Source organism: Callospermophilus lateralis, chromosome 13 (assembly GCF_048772815.1).
Source record: "Callospermophilus lateralis isolate mCalLat2 chromosome 13, mCalLat2.hap1, whole genome shotgun sequence".
NCBI lineage: Eukaryota > Metazoa > Chordata > Mammalia > Rodentia > Sciuridae > Callospermophilus > Callospermophilus lateralis.
This window is the reverse complement of record NC_135317.1, coordinates 93,037,910-93,062,236: the sequence shown is the minus strand read 5'-3', so window position 1 is coordinate 93,062,236 and position 24,327 is coordinate 93,037,910. Positions and strand designations below refer to the sequence as shown.

Genomic DNA, 24,327 nt, shown 5'->3' with positions numbered 1-24,327 from the left:
AGATTTCACACCAGGGTGCTGTGGGCTTGACAGCCATTTACCCTCCTGAAATGACTCAGCCGAAAGATGTCATCTTCTTACCCTTTTGTTTCTCAAGTGCTCTTTGCGTTCATTGCTTTCTTTATCCCCATTTCACAGCAGGTTCTTGGGTCAAGTTTTCTTTAACTCACCTCCGCTGAATGAATCCCTCCATTGTAGATATCGATGAGTGTGCCCTGGGTGGACACACCTGCCAAGCTGGTCAGGACTGCGACAACACCATTGGATCCTATCGCTGTGTGGTACACTGTGGAACTGGCTTTCGAAGAACCACTGATGGGCTGAGTTGTCAAGGTATAAAAAGGGTTGCTTTTTCTTTATCTTCATGCTACTAAGAATTAGACCCCTGTTCGCATCCTTCAAACTCTGTTAGGAAACTCCAGGGAAGATGATGAAGAATCATCAAGCAGGGGAGTCTCTCTGGAGAACTTAAACCAGCACCTCGTTGTACATGTTTTATAAGTTGAGCTTCTTGATAAGTTCTTATTTAGATTCAGTGTTCCACAGCTATTACATGTTTTATTGTAGCTCAGTGGTTTTGAATAACATCTGCTTGTTACTATGTACAACCCAATCTAATAGAACTCCGTTGTGTAAGACTAAATGCAGACCAGAATATTTATGGAAGTATAGTTTTATATAGACTTTAAGCAGAAAGTACAGGATTCCCATATGCCCACTCTCCCACTGTGTATAACTTCTCCCACTATAAGCATCCCACCAACAGTGGTACTTTTCTTGTAATTGGTGAACATACATGAACATATCATCCAGAGCCCACAGTTTACTTTAGGATTCACACCTGGTGTCGTACACTCAGTGGGTTTACACAAATTTGTAATGACATATCTACCATTATAGTGTCATACAGAGTAGTTTCACTGCCCTAAAAATCCATTCCCAGCCTCCCTCCAACCCCTGGCAATTACTGATATTTTTATCGCTCCATAGTTTTAATTTCTCCAGAATGTTACACAAATGTATACATAATGTAGCCTTTTCACAAAGGCTTCTGTCACTAAATAACATCTTTTCTTGGCTTGAAAGCACATTTCTTTCAGCACTGATTAATGTACCATTTTATGAATGGACCATGGTTTATTTATGCATTCACCTCCTGAAGGACATCTTGATTGTGTCACTTGTGAAAAATCCTGGTAACAGCTTTATTCATAGAGACCAAAAAAAAAAAAAAATCCCAAACTGAAAGTCTATCAATTTTAGAAAGAATAAAGTGTGATCCATGAATCATTGTATAGGCATGAGAAACCCCAGGTGTATAAAAGAGGGTGTAACTTTAGGAAAGATCATGTAACTGGAAACAAGCAACTGAAGAAAAGGGGAATAGGTTTATATATTTAGGTAAAGATATATGCTCGTGGAAGAGAGGTGGTGTTATTCATAACAAATTGTTAATGTTGCTTGCCTTTGGCAGGCAAGGAGGCCAAGCAAGAGGGGAAAAAAGGAAAAAACTAAACTGAGAAATGTTTTAAAAGTATCTGATCATGTTGACACACTTATGTAAGTTAACTCTGTGCCTTTTAAGAGGTTAAATTAACAGGTCCCAATTAGCAAACATACAAAATAAGAGCCACTCAGTAATCTCGAGTTTTGGAATGTGAAACGTGGACAGGAAGAGCCTAAATAATGATTATTCTTTGGAAAGGTTTCAAATCGAACAATAGAGAAGGTACAGGTGTTTGAGATCACATGATCCCACAGATGGAAGAGATTTGATTTTGTCTATGGGTTTGTGAGAATGATGAAAAGGAATGATTGATGGTCCAAATGCAGGAACACTTCTTGAATGGGCATAGTCTCTCTTCCTTTGGGACAGGAAGGGAGGAGAGACCGTACAAAGCACAGACAAGTGCTCAAGAATTTGGAGATTTCACACCTGCACTGCATGTTTCACTAAGAGCCAGGTGGTTTGGGGAAGAATTTGGCAATAACAGCAGAGAAGGAAAGATGTTGCTGTGATGAGTCCAACACAGGTGATAAAGATCTGTGTTAGACTATGAGCATCAAGAATGGGGAACAAAGTCAACTGCAGGAGACCTCATTGCTTGTTTTCCCTGGCTTCTCCCCAGTCTGTCAGCAGCATTGCAGGCTAAAGCTTCCAAGAAACAGGAATGGAAGCAATATGGTAAAATACATAAGGTGGAGAATTATTTCATCAACATTGATCTGTATCGCTAGTAAATATCCACCTTTAAGGAGTGTCAACGAGAGATCCCCTCTCCAGCAGTTAATCGTATCAGTTATTTAGCAGAGCATTCCACAGCATATGTATTAGATTCATTTTAGAGAAGATTTTAAAATGTTAAACATTTGGGATAATTAACTCAGGTTTCCTAACAGCATGAAGATTTTGTTTTGTTTAACAGATATTAATGAATGTCAAGAATCCAGTCCCTGTCACCAACGCTGTTACAATGTCATAGGAAGTTTCCACTGTGGATGTGACTCTGGGTATCAGCTCAAAGGCAGAAAATGCTTGGGTAAGGGCTTTGAATTCAAAGCAATGATAGCTCTGTAACGTCTTAATTCTGATCTAAATGCATATGTTATATCTAGGCACTGATTCACATGTAAGATACCAGGCATGCAATCCATGCAAAAAAAAAAGTGAAGTCAAATGCCCTTTTACATGTTTAATTTCCTAATTACATAACCATTTTTAAACATTTCCCCTACTGAGTTTTTTTGTAAAAGTATAACATGTACATAAACATTTTTAAGTGAATATTATATATATAAAAATTTTATTTTTCCAGGAAGAGAAAGTAGTTGGTATGGCTACCAGCTCGATGAAGCAATACTTTGTCTATTATTGTCATTCTGTTTTACAATGTGTTACATACTTTGTTGTATTTAAGCAGTTTAAGCTTACACAATGCAAAGGACAATTGTGTGTATTCATAATATCCTTAGAACCCAAAGAAATGGTTTCTCTGAGAAAATTATTTCTGCCATGTTTCCAATCTGTGTTGCCTTTGTTCTTGTATCAAGATGTGAACGAGTGCAGACAGAATGTATGCAGACCAGATCAGCATTGTAAGAACACTCGAGGTAGCTACAAATGCATTGACCTTTGTCCAAATGGAATGACCAAGGCGGAAAATGGAACCTGCATTGGTGAGTATCTTAAGGATTTTGGTCACCAAAATATCCAAACAACAATAGTTCAAACAAGAGATCCCTTTTAAAAACTAATGAGGGAGGTAGGAAGATGGCAGCGAAGGGAGTGCATCAACTCCGTGTACCGCGTCACTGTGAGGGAAAATGACGAGTTAGAACAGCTAAAAGCTATCTTGTTAGGAATTTCCAGCAAAATTGGGGTGCTCCAAAACCTAGTGGAAGGATTTTCATCGCATGAGGATCAGCTACAGGGGCTCAAACGTGAGCGATCTCTCCGTACGGAGGGTCACGCTGCTTATTCAGCAAATCGCCCCGCAGCTAGAGTCTGCTGTGCGCACTGGGAAACAACGAGCTAGCGGCGCAGAGATGCAGCGCTGCTGATTCTGCGGGCTCCTGCCAGCTGTGCATTTTCTGTGCTCGGAGCTGAATTCTGGGTTTGAGACGGGGGAAGGAAACGGTCCAGTTCGGTTCTCCACACTGGTCAGACCAAAGAGGAAGCCAGCTGTCACCATCCCTGTTTTCGACTGATCGCAGCTCTTTCAGCTATAGAACAGGTAATTTCAGGCTGACATTTGTGACAAATTGCTCAGACTTAGTGCTGAAGAACCCGCAGAAACTGCTTCTTGGAGCCTGCTCCTGTCGGAGCATGCACCAAGCCCGGAGAGGCCGAATTCTGGCTCCCGGAACTGCTCTGGTCCAGGGATAAAGAACCCGTGGAAACTGCTTCTCGGTTCGGGTCCTGCTGAATACTGTGGAGGCCAGAGGGGCAGAGCAAGGTAGGCAGACCTGCGACCGACCGGAGGAACAGGCCCAGCGGCCTGCCAGCATGGTAGACACGTCACCCCAATTGAAGGAGGGGCAGAGCAGAGCTGCCTCCTGAGCCTGGAACAGGCCCAGCGGCCCGCCGTTGTGGCAGTCACGTCACCCCATTTGGAGTAGGGGCAGAGCAGAGCTGCTGCCCGCGCCTGCAAGGTAGGCAGACCTGCGACCGACCAGCAGAACAGTCCCAGCGGCCCACCAGCGTGGTAAACAGATCACCCCAATTGGAGGAGGGGCAGAGCCGCTGCCCGCCCCTGCAAGGGAGACTTTTCAACTATACAAGAGCAATATAAATATATAGGGGGAAAGTTTCAAAAACAACAGTTTCACCAAGCAGAAAGAAACACAAGCAATATGAAAAGACAAGGAAAGAAAGGACCACAGCAATGCAGGTCAACTCAACTTTAGAAGAGGTAATAGCTGCAGCAGATGGAATGTCAGATAAAGAATTCAGGATATACATGCTGCAGATGATCTGGAGTCTCAAGGAAGACATTAGACAGCAAAATCAGACAATGAAAGATCACTTCGACCATGTATTACATAAACAAATCCAAGAAGCAAAAGATCAACTATACAGGGAGATAGAGGTAATAAAAAACAAACAGAAATCCTAGAAATGCAGGAAGCAATAAACCAACTTAAAAACTCAATTGAGAATACTACCAGCAGAGTAGAACACTTTGAAGATAGAACATCAGACAATGAAGACAAAGTATTTCAACTTGAAAAGAACATAGACGGCTCAGCAAGACTGTTAAGAAACCATGAGCAGAACATCCAAGAAATATGGGATAATATAAAGAGACCAAACTTAAGAGTCATTGGGATACAGGAAGGTATAGAGGTCCAAACCAAAGGAATGAGCAATCTATTCAATGAAATAATACGAGAAAACTTCCCAGACTTGAAGAATGAGACAGAATCCCAAATCCTAGAAGCCTACAGGACGCCGAATGTGCAAAATCATAAGAGATCCACACCTAGACACATTATAATGAAGATGCCCAACATACAGAAATAAGGAGAGAATTTTAAAAGCTACAAGAGAAAGGAAGCAGATTACATTTAGGGGTAAACCAATCAGGATAACAGCTGATCTTTCAACACAGACTCTGAAAGCTAGAAGATCCTGGAATAACATATTTCAAACACTGAAAGAAAATGGGTTCCAACCAAGAATCGTGTATCCAGCGAAATTAAGCTTCAGGATGGAAGATGAAATTAAAACCTTCCACGATAAACAAAAGTTAAAAGAATTTGCAGCTAGAAAACCATCTCTGCAAAACATCTTCGGCAAAACATTACAGGAAGAGGAAATGGAAAATAACAATGAAAACCAACAGTGGGAGGTAGGACAGTAAAGGGGGGGAAAATAATCAAAAAGGAAAACAAACCATGTTTAGTAACATAAATAAACAAATATGGCTGGAAGAACAACCCATATCTCAATAATAACCCTAAATGTTAATGGCTTAAACTCACCAATTAAGAGACACAGGCTAGTAGAATGGATCACAAAACAAGAACCAACAATATGCTGCCTACAGGAGACGCATTTGATAGGAAAAGACATACATAGACTGAAGGTGAAAGGTTGGGAAAAATCATATCACTCATATGGACTTCGGAAACAAGCAGGAGTGTCCATACTCATATCAAATAAAATAGATTTCAAGCCAAAGTTAATCAAAAGGGATAAAGAGGGACACTACATACTGCTCAAGGGAACCATACACCAACAAGACATAACTATCATAAATATATATGCCCCAAACAATGGTGCAGCTATGTTCATCAAGCAAACTCTTTTCAAGTTTAAGAGTCTAATAGACCACCATACAATAATCATGGGAGACTTCAACACACCTCTCACCACTGGACAGATCTTCCAAACAAAAGTTGAATAAGGAAACTATAGAACTCAATAACATAATTAATAACCTGGACTTAATTGACATATATAGAATATACCACCCAAGATCAAGCAGTTACACTTTTTTCTCAGCAGCACATGGATCCTTCTCAAAAATAGATCATATATTATGTCACAGGGCAACTCTTAGACAATATAAAGGAATAGAGATAATACCATGCATCTTATCTGATCATAATGGAATGAAACTGAAAATCAACGATAAAAGAAGGAAAGAAAAATCATGCATCACTTGGAGAATGAACAATAGGTTACTGAATGATCAATGGGTTATAGAAGACATCAAGGAGGAAATTAAAAAAATCTTAGAGATAAATGAAAACACAGACACAACATGTCGGAATCTATGGAACACATTGAAAGCAGTTCTAAGAGGAAAATTCATTGCTTGGAGTTCATTCCTTAAAAAAAGAAAAAACCAACAAATAAATTATCTCGTACTTCATCTCAAAATCCTAGAAAAAGAAGTAGAAGGCAAGAAATAATTAAAATCAGAGCTGAAATCAATGAAATCGAAACAAAAGAAACAATTGAAAAGATTGACAAAACTAAAAGTTGGTTCTTTGAAAAAATAAATAAAATCGACAGACCCTTAGCCATGCTAACGAAGAGAAGAAGAGAGAGAAATCAAATTACTAGCATACGGGATGAAAAAGGCAATATCACAACAGACACTTCAGAAATACAGAAGATAATCAGAAACTATTTTGAATCCTTATACTCCAATAAAATAGAAGATAGTGAAGGCATCGATAAATTTCTTAAGTCATATGACCTGCCCAGATTGAGTCAGGAGGATATAGACAACCTAAACAGACCAATATCAATTGAGGAAATAGAAGAAACCATCAAAAGACTACCAACTAAGAAAAGCCCAGGACCGGATGGGTATACAGCAGAGTTTTACAAAATCTTTAAAGAAGAACTAATACCAATACTTTTCAAGCTATTTCAGGAAATAGAAAAAGAGGGAGAACTTCCAAATTCATTCTACGAGGCCAACATCACCCTGATTCCTAAACCAGACAAAGACACTTCAAAGAAAGAAAACTACAGACCAATATCTCTAATGAACCTAGATGCAAAAATCCTCAATAAAATTCTGGCGAATCAGATTCAAAAACATATCAAAAAAATTGTGCACCATGATCAAGTAGGATTCATCCCTGGGATGCAAGGCTGGTTCAATATATGGAAATCAATAAATGTTATTCACCACATCAATAGGCTTAAAAATAAGAACCATATGATCATCTCGATAGATGCAGAAAAAGCATTCGACAAAGTACAGCATCCCTTTATGTTCAAAACTCTAGAAAAACTAGGGATAACAGGAACTTACCTCAACATTGTAAAAGCAACCTATGCTAAGCCTCAGGCTAGCATCATTCTGAATGGAGAAAAACTGAAGGCATTCCCTCTAAAATCTGGAACAAGACAGGGATGCCCTCTCTCACCACTTCTGTTCAACATAGTTCTTGAAAAACTGGCCAGAGCAATTAGACAGACGAAAGAAATTAAAGGCATAAAAATAGGAAAAGAAGAACTTAAATTATCACTATTTGCAGATGACATGATTCTATACCTAGCAGACCCAAAACGGTCTACAAAGAAACTATTAGAGCTAATAAATGAATTCAGCAAAGTGGCAGGATATATAATCAACACGCATAAATCAAAGGCATTCCTGTATATCAGCAACAAATCCTCTGAAATGGAAATGAGGACAACCACCCCATTCACAATATCCTCAAAGAAAATAAAATACTTGGGAATCAACCTAACAAAAGAGGTGAAAGACTTATACAATGAAAACTACAGAACCCTAAAGAGAGAAATAGAAGAAGATCTTAGAAGAAGGAAAAATATACCCTGTTCATGGATAGGCAGAACTAACATCATCAAAATGGCGATATTACCAAAAGTCTCTATAGGTTTAATGCAATGCCAATCAAAATCCCAATGGCATTTCTTGTAGAAATAGAGAAAGCAATCATGAAATTCATATGGAAAAATAAAAGACCTGTATAGCAAAAACAATGCTAAGCAGGAAGTGTGAATCAGGCGGTATAGCTATACCAGACTTCAAACTATACTACAGAGCAATAGTAACAAAAACAGCATGGTACTGGTACCAAAAGAGGCGGGTGGACCAATGGTACAGAATAGAGGACACAGAAACCAATCCACAAAACTACAACTATCTTATATTTGATAAAGGGGCTAAAAGCATGCAATGGAGGAAGGATAGCATCTTCAACAAATGGTGCTAGGAAAAGTGGAAATCCATATGCAACAAAATGAAACTGAATCCCTTTCTCTCGCCATGCACAAAAGTTAACTCAAAATGGATCAAGGAGCTTGATATCAAATCAGAGACACGGCATCTGATAGAAGAAAAAGTTGGCTACAATCTACATACTGTGGGGTTGGACTCCAAATTCCTCAATAGGACACCCATAGCACAAGAGTTAATAACTAGAATCAACAAATGGGACTTATTCAAACTAAAAAGTTTTTTCTCAGCAAAAGATACAATAAGAGGTAAATGGGGAGCCTACATCCTGGGAACAAATCTTTACTCCTCACACTTCAGGATAGAGCCCTAATATCCAGAGTAAACAAAGAACTCAAAAAATTAGACAACAAGATAACAAATAACCCAATCAACAAATGGGCCAAGGACTTGAACAGACACTTCTCAGAGGAGGACATACAGTCAATCAACAAGTACATGAAAAAATGCTCACTATCTCTAGCAGTCAGAGAAATGCAAATCAAAACCACCCTAAGATACCATCTCACTCCAGTAAGATTGGCAGCCATTATGAAGTCAAACAACAACAAGTGCTGGCGAGGATGTGGGGAAAAGGGTACATTTGTTCATTGTTGGTGGGACTGCAAATTGGTGCAGCCAATCTGGAAAGCAGTATGGAGATTTCTTGGAAAGCTGGGAATGGAACCACCATTTGACCCAGCTATTCCCCTTCTCGGTCTATTCCCTAAAGACCTAAAAAGAGCATGCTACAGGGACACTGCTACATCGATGTTCATAGCAGCACAATTCACAATAGCAAGACTGTGGAACCAACCTAGATGCCCTTCAATAGACGAATGGATAAAATAAAAATGTGGCATTTATACACAATGGAGTATTACTCTGCATTAAAAAATGATTTGGAGGGAAATGGATGGCATTAGAGCAGATTATGCTAAGTGAAGCCAGCCAATCCCTAAAAAACAAATGCAAAATGTCTTCTTTGATATAAGGAGAGTAACTAAGAACAGAGTAGGGACGAAGAGCATGAGAAGATGATTAACATTAAATAGGGATGAGAGGTGGGAGGGAAAGGGAGGGAGAAGGGAAATTGCATGGAAATGGAAGGAGACCCTCAGGGTTATACAAAATTACATACAAGAGGAAGCGAGGGGAAAGGGAAAAATAATACAAGGGGGAGATATGAACTGCAGTAGAGGGGGTAGAGAGAGGGGAGGGGAGGGGAGGGGGGATAGTAAAGGATAGGAAAGGCAGAATACAACAGACACTAGTATGGCAATATATAAATCAATGGAAATGTAACTGATGTGATTCTGTAACTTGTATATGGGGTAAAAATGGGAGTTCATAACCCACTTGAATCAAAGTGTGAAATATGATATGTCAAGAACTATGTAATGTTTTGAACAACCAACAATAAAAATAAATAAATAAATAAAAAACTAATGAGGAAGGTCAATTCAAGCTAACAAAAAAGTCTTTTTTTCAGTAACTTCTCACTTCTAGATTGATTGAGCTCCGAGGTCCCAATGTCATGGCTACGCCAGGAAATGCAGACTAAGGACCATTTTGCGCTCCTCCAATTACACATTTGGTTAATATAAATTTTTTAATGTCTCCATGAATTTATATTATCTCATATTTCTAATATGAAATTTAGCATACATATTTAGAACTTCATATTAGGGTTACAAAAAAATTACATTTATAGAGATTTATTAAAACTTCAAAATATAATTTATTGTCTGGTCATTGATTTGACATTTAAGAATATTTAGTTGTAAAATAATTATATTTTGCCTGAAGTTTATTCTGTGTGTCTAATCAGTATTGGACTACTGAGTTAGCAGATGTCAAATCAATGACAAGAAAATAAATTATATTTTCCCTAAGTTTGCTCTTTGTATGCCTATTCTATACCAGCCTACCCAAGTTAGCAGAGGTAGAAACTACAGGATTTATAAAAATAAACTGTCTATGGGGTTAAGTTGACCTACTCCCTCCACCAAAAAAGGAGAAAAGATACACAATTTAAGACAACATAAAAGATAAAAAATAAAGGGCATACAAATGCCCAAAAGAGTGACAATATCTAATAGGAAAAACCATCAAAGGTGTCATGGAAGTGATACATTTAAATATAGATTTCAATGACATAATAATTGATAGAGTTGGCAGGAAAAAGAAAGCAAGAAAACCTGTACAAGGGGAAATATCTGGGCATAAGGATAGACCATTAAAATGCTAGACATGTTAAAATGTTCAAGACAGCTATCTGTCCTTGCACAAGTCTTACAATCAGAGAAATTTCAAGTTTCTCATTGTAAAAATAGTAGTTTTTCTAAGAAAGAATCCATTCTGAAATATTCTTTAGTAAAGTTACAACATGTCTTAGTTTTGGTTCAGAACAATGATAGTAGCAGAGAACTCAGTATCATGTATAGTTACATGCCACTGTGATTATTTTTAGAAATAATGACCCTTTAAGTGTGTCTAAGATAATGAGGAAGGAGATGAGCTGAAAAGTCAGAAATCTATTTAAGAAGCTATAGCAAAAATCTAGCTCAGTGAGAATGGAAGTCTGGATATTTATGGTTTTGATGGAAAGAAATGGAATTACCCAACCTTGGTAACTGAAAGAATAATTAAAACTGAGTCTGATACTAGAGCCCTGATGACTAGGAAAACAGGAGTGTTGCTATCATAAATAAGGAAGTAAGGTTAAGACACAGGGGGCATGCTGTATTTGCTGATAAGACATGGAAATGAAGATGTCCAGCTAGCATCTGGAGGTGTGGTACCATAGAAGTGATGTAGTACTGTTGCCAGAAATCTGCACAAATGCTAATCACTAGTATAAATAAAATGGTCAAGTATAGAAAAGGGCAAGTATAGAAAAGGAGCAAAAGAAAAAACAAAGGCGAGAATAAAACTCCTTCCCTACCAGAGATCAGGGCCAGGTAATAACAGGCAGAGCCGGGACTTAAACCCAGGTTTTCTGAGTCATATGTTGATACGGTCTTAACCTTGTGGTAAGATACAACTTCGAGCAATTCTACAAATTTAATGATGCTGGATTTTGAGAGAGGAAATGTTATTACTTTTTATTACCTCCATGTTTGTAGACATTGATGAATGTAAAGATGGGACCCATCAATGCAGATATAACCAAATATGTGAGAATACGAGAGGCAGCTACCGATGTGTGTGCCCAAGAGGCTATCGATTGCAAGGAGTTGGAAGACCTTGTATGGGTAAGTTAATGGAAACTCATTGATTAATAATGCTACTGATACAGTGATCAACTGCTTAGGATCATTCTGTCCTCACAGGCTCCCCTCTTGTTATACCTAGACCAAATTACATACCATCTAAGTAGTTCATGAGATAATTTGGACACTTCTTCAGAGACTTCGTAGTGAGTTCAATTTATGTTGACATTTCAGTGATAATATAGTCACCCTAAGTGAATTTTGAACACCACACATGTCAAAATGAGGTTCTTATATAATTGCCAAGACAACCTAATTATCAAGAATATTTCATTATTTCTCTAAACACATTACATAAATGGATGCATTTTAAGCATCATGCAGTATGAAGGAAAATTTTAAATTTAGTGCACAATTTAAATGATTTGGTAATTATTATTTTATCTACCAAACATGTAGTATTTACTAGGTGCCATTCCTTGTGCTAAAAATATCTTGTTCAATTCTCCCAACTGCACATGATAGTTATCTCCTTACTTTCTATTATAATCAAATATAAAGTATCTCTAAGACGGTAACCATACACTACTCTAAAAGATCATTTCTTGATTACAAACATATCAATCAAATTGTATTATTCCACAAAATATGTAAGTGCAATAAAAAATATTTGTAGGCTTTTAAACACTAGCTTCCAGATTTGTACTATGCTTTTAAAATTGGTTGCTGTGCCAAGTGTGGTGTCACACTCCTGTAATTTCAGAGACTTGGGTGTCTGAGGAAGGAGAATCACAAGTTCAAGGCCAACCTCAAGCAACTTAGGTCCTATTTCAAAATAAAAATTGAAAAGGGCTGGGGATGTGGCTCAATGGTTAAGTGCCCCTGGGTTCAATCCCTAGTACCAAAAAAAAGTTATGGACTTGGTCAGTTTATGTCTTAGTAAGAAGAATTCTGTCTTCATTTCCTTCCTTTTAATCTTTTGGATAAAGTATGCTTGGCTTGATTATTAATTTAAAAATATTATTTCAAAAATTATAGAAAGTGTAAATGTCTATAGTTGTGCCAATATTCCTGCATCTGAAACTTTAATTATATGGAAAATTGGGGGTACTAGTGATAGTATGACTGTAAACTGGGGAATAATTTCATTCTTCCCTTCACCAAAAGAATTAAGATCTACATTAGCGTTTAAACTCAGATTTCTCTGCGTTCAAGACCACATTTTCTTATGTGATACTTTTTGTTTCTACCATTCGTGGCTTTGATTTGACACATTGTGTCAAGCTCATTCCTTTGTTATTTCAACAAATCGTTATTGAGCACCTCCTTCGTGCTGGGTGACGATCTAGGTTGTGAGATAACATTAAGCAGGGTAAACCACGTTTACCTTCCATGGGGAGAAAGAAGAATCACAAAGTAAATATGTAATGCAACTTCAGATTGTGATAGCACTCTAAGGATAAATAGAACAGGGCAAGGGGAAAGAGTGACTCCGGTTAGGTTGTGAACAGGATCCTAGCAGCGTGTGAGAGAGACCAAATGAAATGAAGGGGCAGGCAGGGGTCTATCTGAGCATGCTTATTCCAGACAGAGGGGTCAGCAGGGCAATGTCCCTCAGATGCTGTTGGAACTAGTTAGGCAGAGGGTAAAAAGGCCCCAATCCAGAGCTTAAACTTCTTCCAAATGTACAATGGGAAACACAGTCTTGAGCAGGCGAGTAACGTGATGCAATTTATATTTGGAAAAGATCTGCTACCGAGTCCTTTTAGTAACTATTATTTCGTGAAAACTGTATTATTTTGGGATTCCACACCCTTTTGCATCTTTGTTCCCAGAGGAAGCTATACAAATTTTCAACAAAGTAGCATGAGCCTACCTCATTGAACTCAGAAAGCCGAGTCTAGTGTTTCTAAGACTTAAAGTGACAACGTGATTCTTGCCATTGCATGTAAATGTGTCTACCATATTGGCCCAAACTGATGCCACATCAGAGTTGTTCTTTTCAGTCCAGGACACAAGGCTGAAAACAGTCCATAGGTCTGGAAGCTGTCACAACTGGAAGTAGAAAGAGGATGGATTCACAGAACTAGCATCAGGTTTTCTGAGCCACCTGCTCCAACATGAGTGTTTACATAAAACTTGTACAACTAAAGCAATGCTCAGGGACAGTCAGTCTTTCTCTACATTCATAAGGAGTGATTACAGCCTTCTCAAAATCCCACAGCAGATGAGATGTGCCAGCATTCCTGGCTTTGCAGGGTAACAATGTCTTCAGTTTGTTTCACAGACTGATTCTTTATTCCTGTGTCTTGTGTAATTTTTTTTCTCTTTTCTATGTATCATGCACATGAGCAGACATTAACGAATGTGAGCAAGTGCCTAAACCTTGTGCACACCAGTGCTCCAACACCCCCGGCAGCTTCAAGTGTTCCTGTCCCCCAGGACAACATTTATTAGGGGACGGGAAATCTTGCGCTGGATTGGAGAGGCTGCCGCACTATGGCAGTCAGTACAGTAGCTCTAGCCTCGCACGGTTCTCCCCTGTGAGAAACAACTATCAACCTCAACAGCATTACAGACAGTACTCCCATCTCTACAGCTCCTACTCAGAGTATAGAAACAGCAGGACATCTCTCTCCAGGACTAGAAGGACTATTAGGAAACCTTGCCCCGAAGGCTCTGAGGCAAGCCATGACACATGTGTAGGTAAATGTCAGCCATATTGCATTTCCTTTTGGTGGGCTCACTTCCTGACCAACGTGTAAGAATGTGTACAGCACCTGTCACTATTTGGGGGTGTTGAACTACATCTAATCTCAACTCTGGGACGACTCAGATTTTGGAGACATTTGCTCTGGAACCTAAAACTATTACAAACTTTCATCAAATAAATGATGTATTTTCATGTGTACGTTCTAATAGTTTATTGTGGTAGTTTCTCTTTTTGATCACCCCTGAAAGTGTTACTAAGTTTAATGCTATATGGAAATAAATGTCAGTGTATTCAGAATGTGATTTTTTTAAATAAGGTATATGTAGTGTCACATAATGAGATTATGGCTGCATTTAATTGATGTAGAAGCAGTGGGTTAAAAGTGACAGTTTTAGCTACTCAGTCAATTGTTCTGTATGGCAAGCAATATCCCATTGACTGTTGGTCACATGACCCCTTATTTTGTATGTTTGTATGTCACTGAAAAGATAATGTAAACCAGGACAAAATTAAGTTGTTCCCAGTGCTCTAAAATATGTGCATTTGATAGCTTTATTTAAACTCACAAGTCTATAATCTTCATTTGTTTGCAAAAATGAAGTGTTATTTCCAACTTAAGAATTGAGGCTTTGCTTTCAGTTAAGTTGGAAACATTACCATCTGTCATTCGTTTAACTTAATTTTCTTCGAGTATCCACAGTTTACACGTGGATAAGCACCAAAGGGAAATTAGCAAAGAGAAATCAGCCCCAATATTTGTTAAATAGGAAAAGAAAGCAAGGAGGAAAGAAAGAAATTCTGTTGAAATCCAAAACTCATTATGCCAGTCTCATTTTCTTACAATTCTTTTAGGTGTTCTACACTCTTCTTATTCTCTAAAATAAATATTTAACAGAATATTAGTAAACATTTAAGGATTTCTCTTCCTCCTAATTTCAAATTTAGGTGGTTTTTGGGTTTTGTTCGTTTTCCACTTATTTTCTTTCCCCTTCTCTAATCCCTGTTCTTGCATCATTATCTCTTCAGACATGCTTCCCTGGTCAACCTTAGGTGGACCCTGCTTCTCATATAACCTCTACTGCGTTGGACCCTCCATCCCTCTGAATACTCAGACTTCATCTTTTGTTCTTTAGGTTCACATTTTTCCAGAGCTTTTCTGTCTGGGAATCATGGTGTTTCTAAGACTTATTCTAATGGAACTCTAACTTGTGATTGAGTTCCCAGAGCTGAGGGCAGCACCATTTATGCTTCATACATTAATGTATTTATTAGTAATACTCTGCATTTTGTGCAACTTGGCCAAATAATAATGCAAAATTGCTAAGTGTGTGGACTCCAAACCATTCTGGTTATTGGCCATTTTTCTTACTACAGTTTTAACCCAACTGTTCATAAGTTAAATTTCTTCACTTTTCTTTTACTGACAGAATTAACATCCGGCATTTTGTGTTCTGGCTTGGTGTGGTGGCCCATGCCTGTAATCCTAGCAGCTTGGGAGGCTGAGGCAGGAGGATCTTGAGTTCAAAGCCAGCCTCCTCAAAGACAAAGCATCTCAGTGAGACCCTATCTCTAAGATACAAAAAGTAGGGCTGGGGATATAGCTCAGTGGTCAAGTGTCCTTGAGTTCATCCCCAGTACCCACCCCCACTCACACTAGTAGTCATTGTCGCTGAAAGGTTTTCATAGCATATTACCATCTCAGCCTTAGCTTCAGAGAGGCTCTTGTTTTAGGAGAATGAGGGTAGAACAGAAGAGTCTTTGTTTATGCTAAGATAGATTAACTAAACCACACATCCTACACCATCTAGCTGATTTCTTCTAATATATCTGAAGGTGCACGTCATTAAGTATGTTTCTCTGAGTTCTTTCTTTCATAACTGCTATTTCATTATTGTTGAGTCTTACGTTTTCCACCTATATGATGGCATATCAGAATTATCTCCCTTAGGCAGCCCTCCACTGTTCAAGGCAGCTACTGTTTCAGAGTGAGGATCAGTCTTTAAGAATCTAAAGTAAAGCTGGGTATGGTGGTGCATGCCTATAACCCAGTGGCTCAGGAGGCTGAAGTAAGAGGATCACAAGTTCAAAGCCAGCCTCAGCAATAGCAAGGTCCTAAGCAACTTAGTGAGACTGTTTCTAAATAAAATATAAAAAAGAGCTAGAGATGTGTCTCAGTGGTAAGTTCCCCTGGGTTTGATCCCCAGTACAAAAAAAAAAAGCATCTAGTAAGCTTTCACAACTAGTCAAATTGCTGGATATTTAAATTTATTTGGGGGCAATGACCAAGTTTGGAAATTTCTTAAAATATGGTGAGTATTTTATATCATTGGGACTAATAAAGAAATTTTCAGACAGCTCTGTAGTTGTGTAACAAGAGCCACTTACAATAAACACCAAATGCCTTTAATTAACCATCTGGGATAGACAAGTTACCAAAGATTCACATTAACACTATGGAATCTTGTTAGAGTTAGGCTGAATTTTACCTTTGGAAGGAATTGATTCCAAGCTTTAAAGGAAGAATGAACATTAGAGTGCTTCTAAGTGCAGATATCATGCTTGGGAACCCTTCCTGTGTTGAGAGTTTTTATATTAACCACTTGGAGTTCAACATTTTAAATTTTTCTTGCAATTTTAGGTTAAAGCAAATTTCAAAGGAAAAAAGTAATAAGAGCTCACACAAGTTATGAAATGAATGCTTTGATAACAAATGGTGTGAAAACATTGACAAATGTTTGATGAATATTTATCATTAACAGAATTTAAATAATTGCGGTTGTGTTTTCAGCATGTATAAAATATGCAAGGTGAACAGATCCTTTTCTTCTGAATCATCTCCCACTCTTCACTTTGACTTTAGTTCTACCCTACAGCACACCTGTTACCATTTCATGACATGTTCTCTCAGTCCTTGAATATGCACTAACCAGCAGAGGGCTATGAGAAAATTGAAATAATAAAGCAAAATATAGTCAGGACAAGAAATCTTAGACATCCTTTATACTGAAAGCAAATCTCAATTACTTTTGCATTATCATCTATTCTCACTCTTTCTATTGCACTTATGAATTGCTTTTCTTCATATGAACCATCTAGCAAATTTGGAGGTAGGGTAGATGGTCTTGAAAGGATCCAGCTGAGATCTTGAGACGTTAAATGGACTCCTGAAGGTAGAGTGACCACACATGCCTAGTTGCCATCTGTGCTTGACAATTTTACAAAAAGTTTGATGAATAGTTCACAAAAGTAAAAACATTCCCATTTGATTATATCCGTACATGGGAAAACTATGCATTGGTGTTAGTTGGAGGTCATGCAGAGAGAAAGAGACAACTACAATTTAAAATAAAACCTAGTAACTCCATTTTCCATTTAATCTCGAGACAAATTATCTTTTAGGTAAATTCTGCCATGCTGTGAAGAGTTTAGTTCTTTAGTGGTTTAGGAGCATATATAAATCTGTCACCTCTCTCATTTCAGTCTAACTTATTTAACCAATAAAAAACTGACCAGTTTGGGGCTTCAGCTTATATATGCTTGTAAACATAATATAGAGATTTTCATATTTTAAAATACAGTGTATATTGTTTGATATGTCATGTTTTTATATAACGCATATTGATGTAAAACAGCTCTAATCATTTTTAAACACAGAAGTATAAAATCACCAAGACATTTTTCTCTCGTATGCCACCAACTTATTTATCAAGGGCTGTCACAGCTTGTGCTTCCGTTTGACCTGTTATGCACTCTTGTTTTCTGAACAGATATTGATGAATGTCAGAACAGAGACACCTGCCAGCATGTGTGTAAAAATACAATTGGAAGCTATCAGTGTATCTGCCCACCTGGTTACCAGCTCATGCTCAATGGAAAGACATGCCAAGGTAAGGAAATGCTTGAGTGCTCACTGCTGCAACTTCACATAAAACCAGGATAGCAGGATGTGAGAAGTATTGTGAATAATTCTACTCAATTCTCCTTCCCCATGCCCATGCGTCAGACTTATGTTTCAACACTGCTTCTGCAAGTGGGAGAAGCAATAAGAAAGCAGTTAAGGGAAATAGTTGTGAATTATTTTTGATATGGTCTTACTTGAAGGAGCAAAAATGCTGAAGCCAGTTCACATTTTATATTTTTAAAACCTTTTTCCATAGTTAGCTACAATGGGAGGGGAAAATGAGACGAGTACCTCATGTTTACTAAAGTGTAGGGCATGACTTTATTTTTTTTCGCTCATTAGACTTATTTTTAGAGCAATCAGTGAGCAATGGATTAAATAACCCATTTAATGATGGGTACAAATGATGTGGGACAGTTACGTGCTGGTACTGCAAATGCAAAAGGTTTAAATTTAAATGAATAGATAAAATCTTCAAGGGAGGACTGTATCTTAACAGTGTAATTTAAGACAGTAAATCAAATCAAAGTACTAGCTTACAGGTTCTATAACAGATTTGGGAACAAAGTAAAGTGGTAATAGAAAAAAATCCATCTCTGTAATTCCCTTTTTACACAAAAATGTTCAAGAACTGTACTTTGGTGTATATTATATTACAACAGATATTTGATTAAAAAGAAGTTACCTTGATTCAGATTTTAAATGACTTAACAAAAATCGAGAAAGTTTCTTAGAGATTTTTAACAAAAGTGAAGAATATTATGTAGGTCTTATGAATTTTATTAATTTCTGTCATGTACAAACTATATTCCTTTGTGAAGGATAACAGGTAAAATCTTCAGAAGAGTACTTTATCAGTAGCAAGCAAATTGGGACTATTTGGTATTAACAAAAAAAGTTGCTAGAAACGCTCATGGAACCCATGTTCCTGGAACTATGACCAGGGTGAGAAATGGCTTCACTTAGTTACCATGAGCAGCTCCCATCCCACCCTCTTACACTCTCTGACAGTCCCCAGTTAAGATTGTGGGATTGACAGGGAACCAGAATTCAATGATAACCTTTGCTCCCACTCAGTTACTAAATATTACTAAGAGTCGACCTCATACAGAATATTTTACTGAGATATAAAGTACTAGAATAACATATTTATATTACAGGGTGGTGTTTTTCCAGAGCAACTGTTACTTCATTTGAGTCAATAGTACAGATACATCAAGGCAATCATTTGTACCTATTGTACAGATAAATAGTATTAATTCTCAGAGTGATTATGTGATCCTCAGGATCCTAAAACAAATTAACTACACTTCCTATATGTGCACCAGACACCTGGGAAAGAAATGGGGCAAATACTGTTGGATACTTGAAATAACCAAACCAACTGCAAAACTTCTTAGCCAGATTAGAAGAGTTCGATCATAACATATGCAAGAGTTTTCCTCTTTTCTAAATTTGGCCTTTTTTTTTTTTTTAAAGTTGCCCTTGTCACTCATTGACTTAAGAGTTTTTCAGCTTTTGTTTGCTCTATGGAGTGAAAAATACCGTGAACAAATCAGAAACAGGAGTCAGTTGAAATGTTTGCAATTTAAATGAGTTACATATTTTTGTGGATTTAAAAAATAAGAGAAAACAATAATACCTTTTGAAGAAGACTTTAAAGAATTACATTGGGGGGGTAGTTAGAAAATGAAGCATTTATGAAGAACAAAAGACAGCTTTTAATTCAGACAGGACTTTTTTAAAAGCTTTTTATATACTAGTGATAGAACTGTCAATAAGAAAAGGGAAATTCTTGTCAAAAGTGGAAATCACCATACTGTAAAATGAAAGCAAAATACACAAAGCTTAGCCAATTAAGATTTGCCCAAGAAGTGAAGAGAAACTAAAAGATACTTATGCTAATTTTATGCACCACTAATCTAATTCTAAAAATTTAGAAACTCTATATTGGCCTTGCATTTGAAGTGAGTTCTCATCTGTCCTTGTTTTATAAAAACTAATCCATAATATTCACCAAAAATGTGAATTACTTTGTACTATTCTGACATTTTTAGTATTTTCATCCTAAATTATTTTTTGAAAGTATCCAGAAACACTTGGTTAACTGCATTCATATCTTCCAAATATATCAGTGTGAAATTTTTCAGCTCATTTTGGGATTTGTTTCTGATAGCCATAATAATTATAAGCCCATAGTTTAATTTCTATAATATTCTTTAAATATTTAATAAAAACTAAACATCACTACATTGTTAAGTGATTTCTTTGTTTTTTAACTTTCTTCTGTTTCATTGGTGCATTATAATTATATATAATAACAGGAGTCATTATTACATAGTCATACAGTACCTCCCTCCTTTCTTGTTTTAGTGTTTGATTTTTTTTTTTGAATTTTTTTTTTTTTTTTTTTTTTTTTTTTAAGAACAGTGAGGAGAGTGATTGGGGGCTAAATGAGGCTAATTAGAAAAACTGAGGGGAAGTTTTGTTTTTTTTTTTTTTTTTTTTTGTACTGGGGATTGAACCCAGGGTGCTTTACTGCTGAGCCACATCCTCAGCCTTTTTCATTTTGTATTTGGAGACAGGGTCTCACTAAGTTGAGCCAGCTGAGGCTGGCATTGAACCTGGATCCTCCAGCTTCCCCAGGCTGCTGGGATTACAGGTGTGTACCAGCATGCCTGGCTAAGTTCAAAGTCAGATAGCTGTATATAGGCACTTCTAAGGAGCATTCCACTTCCTTAAGTGATTGAATAAACCTAGATCCTGTGTGCAGGAGGGAAAAAGTACAGTGAAATAAACCCAAATCAGTTCTCCCAAGAGGTGCATCCTGACTGCCCTTCTATCATGAAATAGGTGCTGGCCGATGGGTACCTGTTTCTTTAAGTTCTGTTTAATTGTCCTTAATTCTAGTGTTTTAATTGTTTCTCCTTAACATCTCTGTGCAGAAAAAAACAACAAACAAAAACAAAATAAAGATCATTTTGTTTGCATATTTCCCCCATGTTACTATTACAGTAGGATGAGCCTCCTCTGCCACCAGGTGAGGCTAGACTGCACAGACTCGGGTGAACTGTGCTCCTTTTAGTCAAATTTAAATAGCTTGGGGGTCATTCATTTCATCCTGGACCTTTTATTCTTTATTGTGTCTCTTTCCTCAAGATCTGTACAGTCTTCCCAGACTTTACAACCTGACTTCTTTTATTTCTACTATCCTACTTCCCACTTACAATTTGAGCTTACAAAACATATGAGAAGGTTCCCTCACATTTTAAAGAGGTTCTTTACTTTGCAAAAGCATCCACAAGTGTGCTTTAGATTTTTTAGCTTGTTTGTAGTGCATTTAAAATATTATGTGCTTTACAAAACTCAAGTGTACTCTATTTTTCAAATATAAAAGACACCAGGGAGCTCTTAATAGCCCCCTTCTCCTTTTATAGCTCTTATTTTTTGAAGTTTTTTTTCAGAAATCTACACCAGGGAACATGATTACCATTTCATGGTTGAAACTTAGGTATGACACTGAATTCACTCATGAGAAGTTAAGCCACCATATTGCAGATATCCACAATGGCAGCTCATTGGGCTGTCTCTGACCCCCCCTTTGCTCTGCCTAGATGTGGATGAGTGTCTGGAACAGAATGTACAGTGTGGGCCCAATCGCATGTGCTTCAACATGAGAGGAAGCTACCAGTGCATCGACACGCCCTGCCCACCCAACTACCAGCGGCATCCTATTTCAGGGTATGTCTTGCCCTCTCCTCCCATACAAGCTTCTGAAAAATCCTTCATCTCTCTCCAGTCTGCACCCTGTCTTTGCCCATGTTAACTCATAGACTTTCCACAAACTCAAGGGGGTTGTGGGGTGACACTGTGTTCCTTCTTCAATGAATGGGCAAGAAGTGAGCTCAGCGGCCACTGCAACCTATGCCATCACTTTGGGCTGCCAAGGTTTCCCAGAGCACTGTCCCCAGCACAAAAACACCGTGTAACCAACATCTAGAACTCTACCTCTGCAGAGAGCATCTTAGGGGTGATAGAGCCTGCCTTTCTTGGAAATGTCCCAGTTTCCATTTGTGAAGCCTCAGGACTAAGTGCTCTGGGCATGTAGAGCACTCCAAGCAGTACCTTGTCTGTGGTTAGGATGACTCGCCCGGCAATGGGAGGATGGAGATGAGCGCGGATGAGTCAGTAGTCTGCCCATGCTTGTTGTCTTGCTGACACTTCCTGCTGTCTCAGTCTTTGCTGGGTTCTAAATAAACTGTTTTATGTTCTCCCTCCTCTTTTGGAAATGTTATGCCCAGACTAGGTACCAAGGTAACAGGATGCTTGAAAACAGTGATAATGTTCATTCTGGATGGTGCCTACTAAGGAGAAGAGGTTCTTAAAGCCAAATACTCATTGGGGCTCACACTCGGTTTGACTCTTGGTCATGCCTACCAAGTTAAGTGTGGTTTGCCCAGAATCCACCAAAAAAAAAAAAAAAACCTATTTGTAATTGGTCTTATGGGAATAGGAAAGTAGAAAATTAGAATTATGGACTTATGAAATGTCTAGAAATACTATGACTAAAGAATCCATATCTTCTTCGATGGTCCTCTGCTTTTTTTTTTCCCTCCCCCCCTTCTCGATTTCTGGCAACAATTTGAAAGTCATCATAACTTAAAAAGCAGTCAGTGTGGGCTCTGGAAAAAGAAAATATGGTTTTTAATTTAATTATCTTAAATAATATGAAAGATAATTACAAAGGAAGTTCTCCCCCAGGGCCAGGATTTTTAGAAAAATAAGCCAAATATCAGTGTTTCGTATTTCAGCTTTCAAACAGTGTTGGGATAGATGTTATAATTTTAAAAATAGCTTGTATTCCTCCTTTTAAGAAGTATTTGTTTCCAATATATGTACAGATGCTTTTGTTTTCAAAACTGACTTTTCATTTCAAAGAAATGTACACTTGGAGCTGGGGATCTCAGCAGTAGAGCATCATGAGACCTTGGTTCAATCGCCAACGAGCCCCACCAGATGCTCTCTGCAGAGGTAGAGTTCTAGACATTGGTTACATGGTGTTTTTATGCTGGGGACAGTGCTCTGGGAAACCTTGGCAGCCAAAAGTGATGGCATAGGTTGCAGTGGCCCTATGCAACACACGGTATTTGTGCTTACTTCAAGAGTTCCAACGTTTCTTGCTTTTAATGGAGCAGAGAGATGGATACTTGACTCTAGACCGTAATCTCTTAGCCATCTGGCATGACTTAGTAACATAGAGCCTGGGGTGAGCCTTACTGCTCTTGCAGTCTTACTGGCTTCTGCATTTAATGCCTAAATGTTGTCATAGTCGCCTGGATCATGCTGTCTCCAAACCAGATAACTTTGTATATTCCATGTTTGTTGTCCTTAGGTTCTGCCTCAAAAACTGTCCACCCAATGATTTGGAATGTGCCTTGAGCCCATATGCCTTGGAGTATAAACTTGTCTCCCTCCCATTTGGAATAGCTGCCAATCAAGATTTAATCCGGCTGGTTGCATACACGCAGGATGGAGTGATGCATCCCAGGACAACTTTCCTCATGGTGGATGAGGAACAGACAGTTCCCTTTGCCTTAAGGGATGAAAACCTGAAGGGGGTGGTGTATACCACCCGGCCACTTCGAGAGCCAGAGACCTACCGCATGAGGGTTCGAGCTTTATCCTACAGTGCCAATGGGACCATTGAATATCAGACCACATTCATCGTTTATATAGCTGTCTCTGCCTATCCATACTAAGAAACTCTCCAGAACCTCTTCACACAGTTAAACCACATTTTATTCCTTACAGTCAACTTCGCCTCAACAGTTGCAAACTTGGCAACTTGAAAATGGTGCTCTCCTGTTTCGTGTGCCTTCCTTGATACTGCTGAGGTATTTTTATGCTCCCACCATGGTCATATATTTTAGTAAGGTCTAGAGGAGTCCCTTATTATTTTCTTTATTTATTACACTGGAGCAGTTACTTCCCAAAGGTGATTCTGAATATCTAACAGGACATAGCAGTGATGTTTATAAAACAAAATGAAACAAAAACAACTAATTCAAAGTTAAATCGATTTTTGAGCATTTGACTATTTACAGAATAATAAACTAGTTGCTCTGTGTTTTGATAAAATCTTATGAAATAATGAAAAAAAATTTTTTTTCAAGTACTGATACTTTATAATAGGACAACTATTTTCATTTAAGGCAGGAGAGGGGAATACCACATTTTGCAAATATAGTACCACTACCAGAGAGTTTAACTCCAAATGGTGCTTACCTT

The 24,327-nt window shown here is 38.0% G+C and overlaps 1 protein-coding gene across 1 annotated transcript in view; it reads left to right on the top strand.

Moving 5' to 3' along the window:
- Nucleotides 1-24,114, top strand: part of Hmcn1 (hemicentin 1) — a 397,169-nt gene extending 373,055 nt beyond the window's left edge. The window contains exons 100-107 of the mRNA XM_076872754.2: nucleotides 199-333; nucleotides 2,427-2,540; nucleotides 3,052-3,177; nucleotides 11,339-11,467; nucleotides 13,781-14,131; nucleotides 17,906-18,025; nucleotides 21,654-21,780; nucleotides 23,432-24,114. Of these exons, the coding sequence (XP_076728869.1) occupies nucleotides 199-333; nucleotides 2,427-2,540; nucleotides 3,052-3,177; nucleotides 11,339-11,467; nucleotides 13,781-14,131; nucleotides 17,906-18,025; nucleotides 21,654-21,780; nucleotides 23,432-23,798 (1,469 nt within the window). The 3' untranslated portion in view covers nucleotides 23,799-24,114. The remainder of the gene's footprint in view (nucleotides 1-198; nucleotides 334-2,426; nucleotides 2,541-3,051; nucleotides 3,178-11,338; nucleotides 11,468-13,780; nucleotides 14,132-17,905; nucleotides 18,026-21,653; nucleotides 21,781-23,431) is intronic.
- Nucleotides 24,115-24,327: the final 213 nt, after the last annotated feature.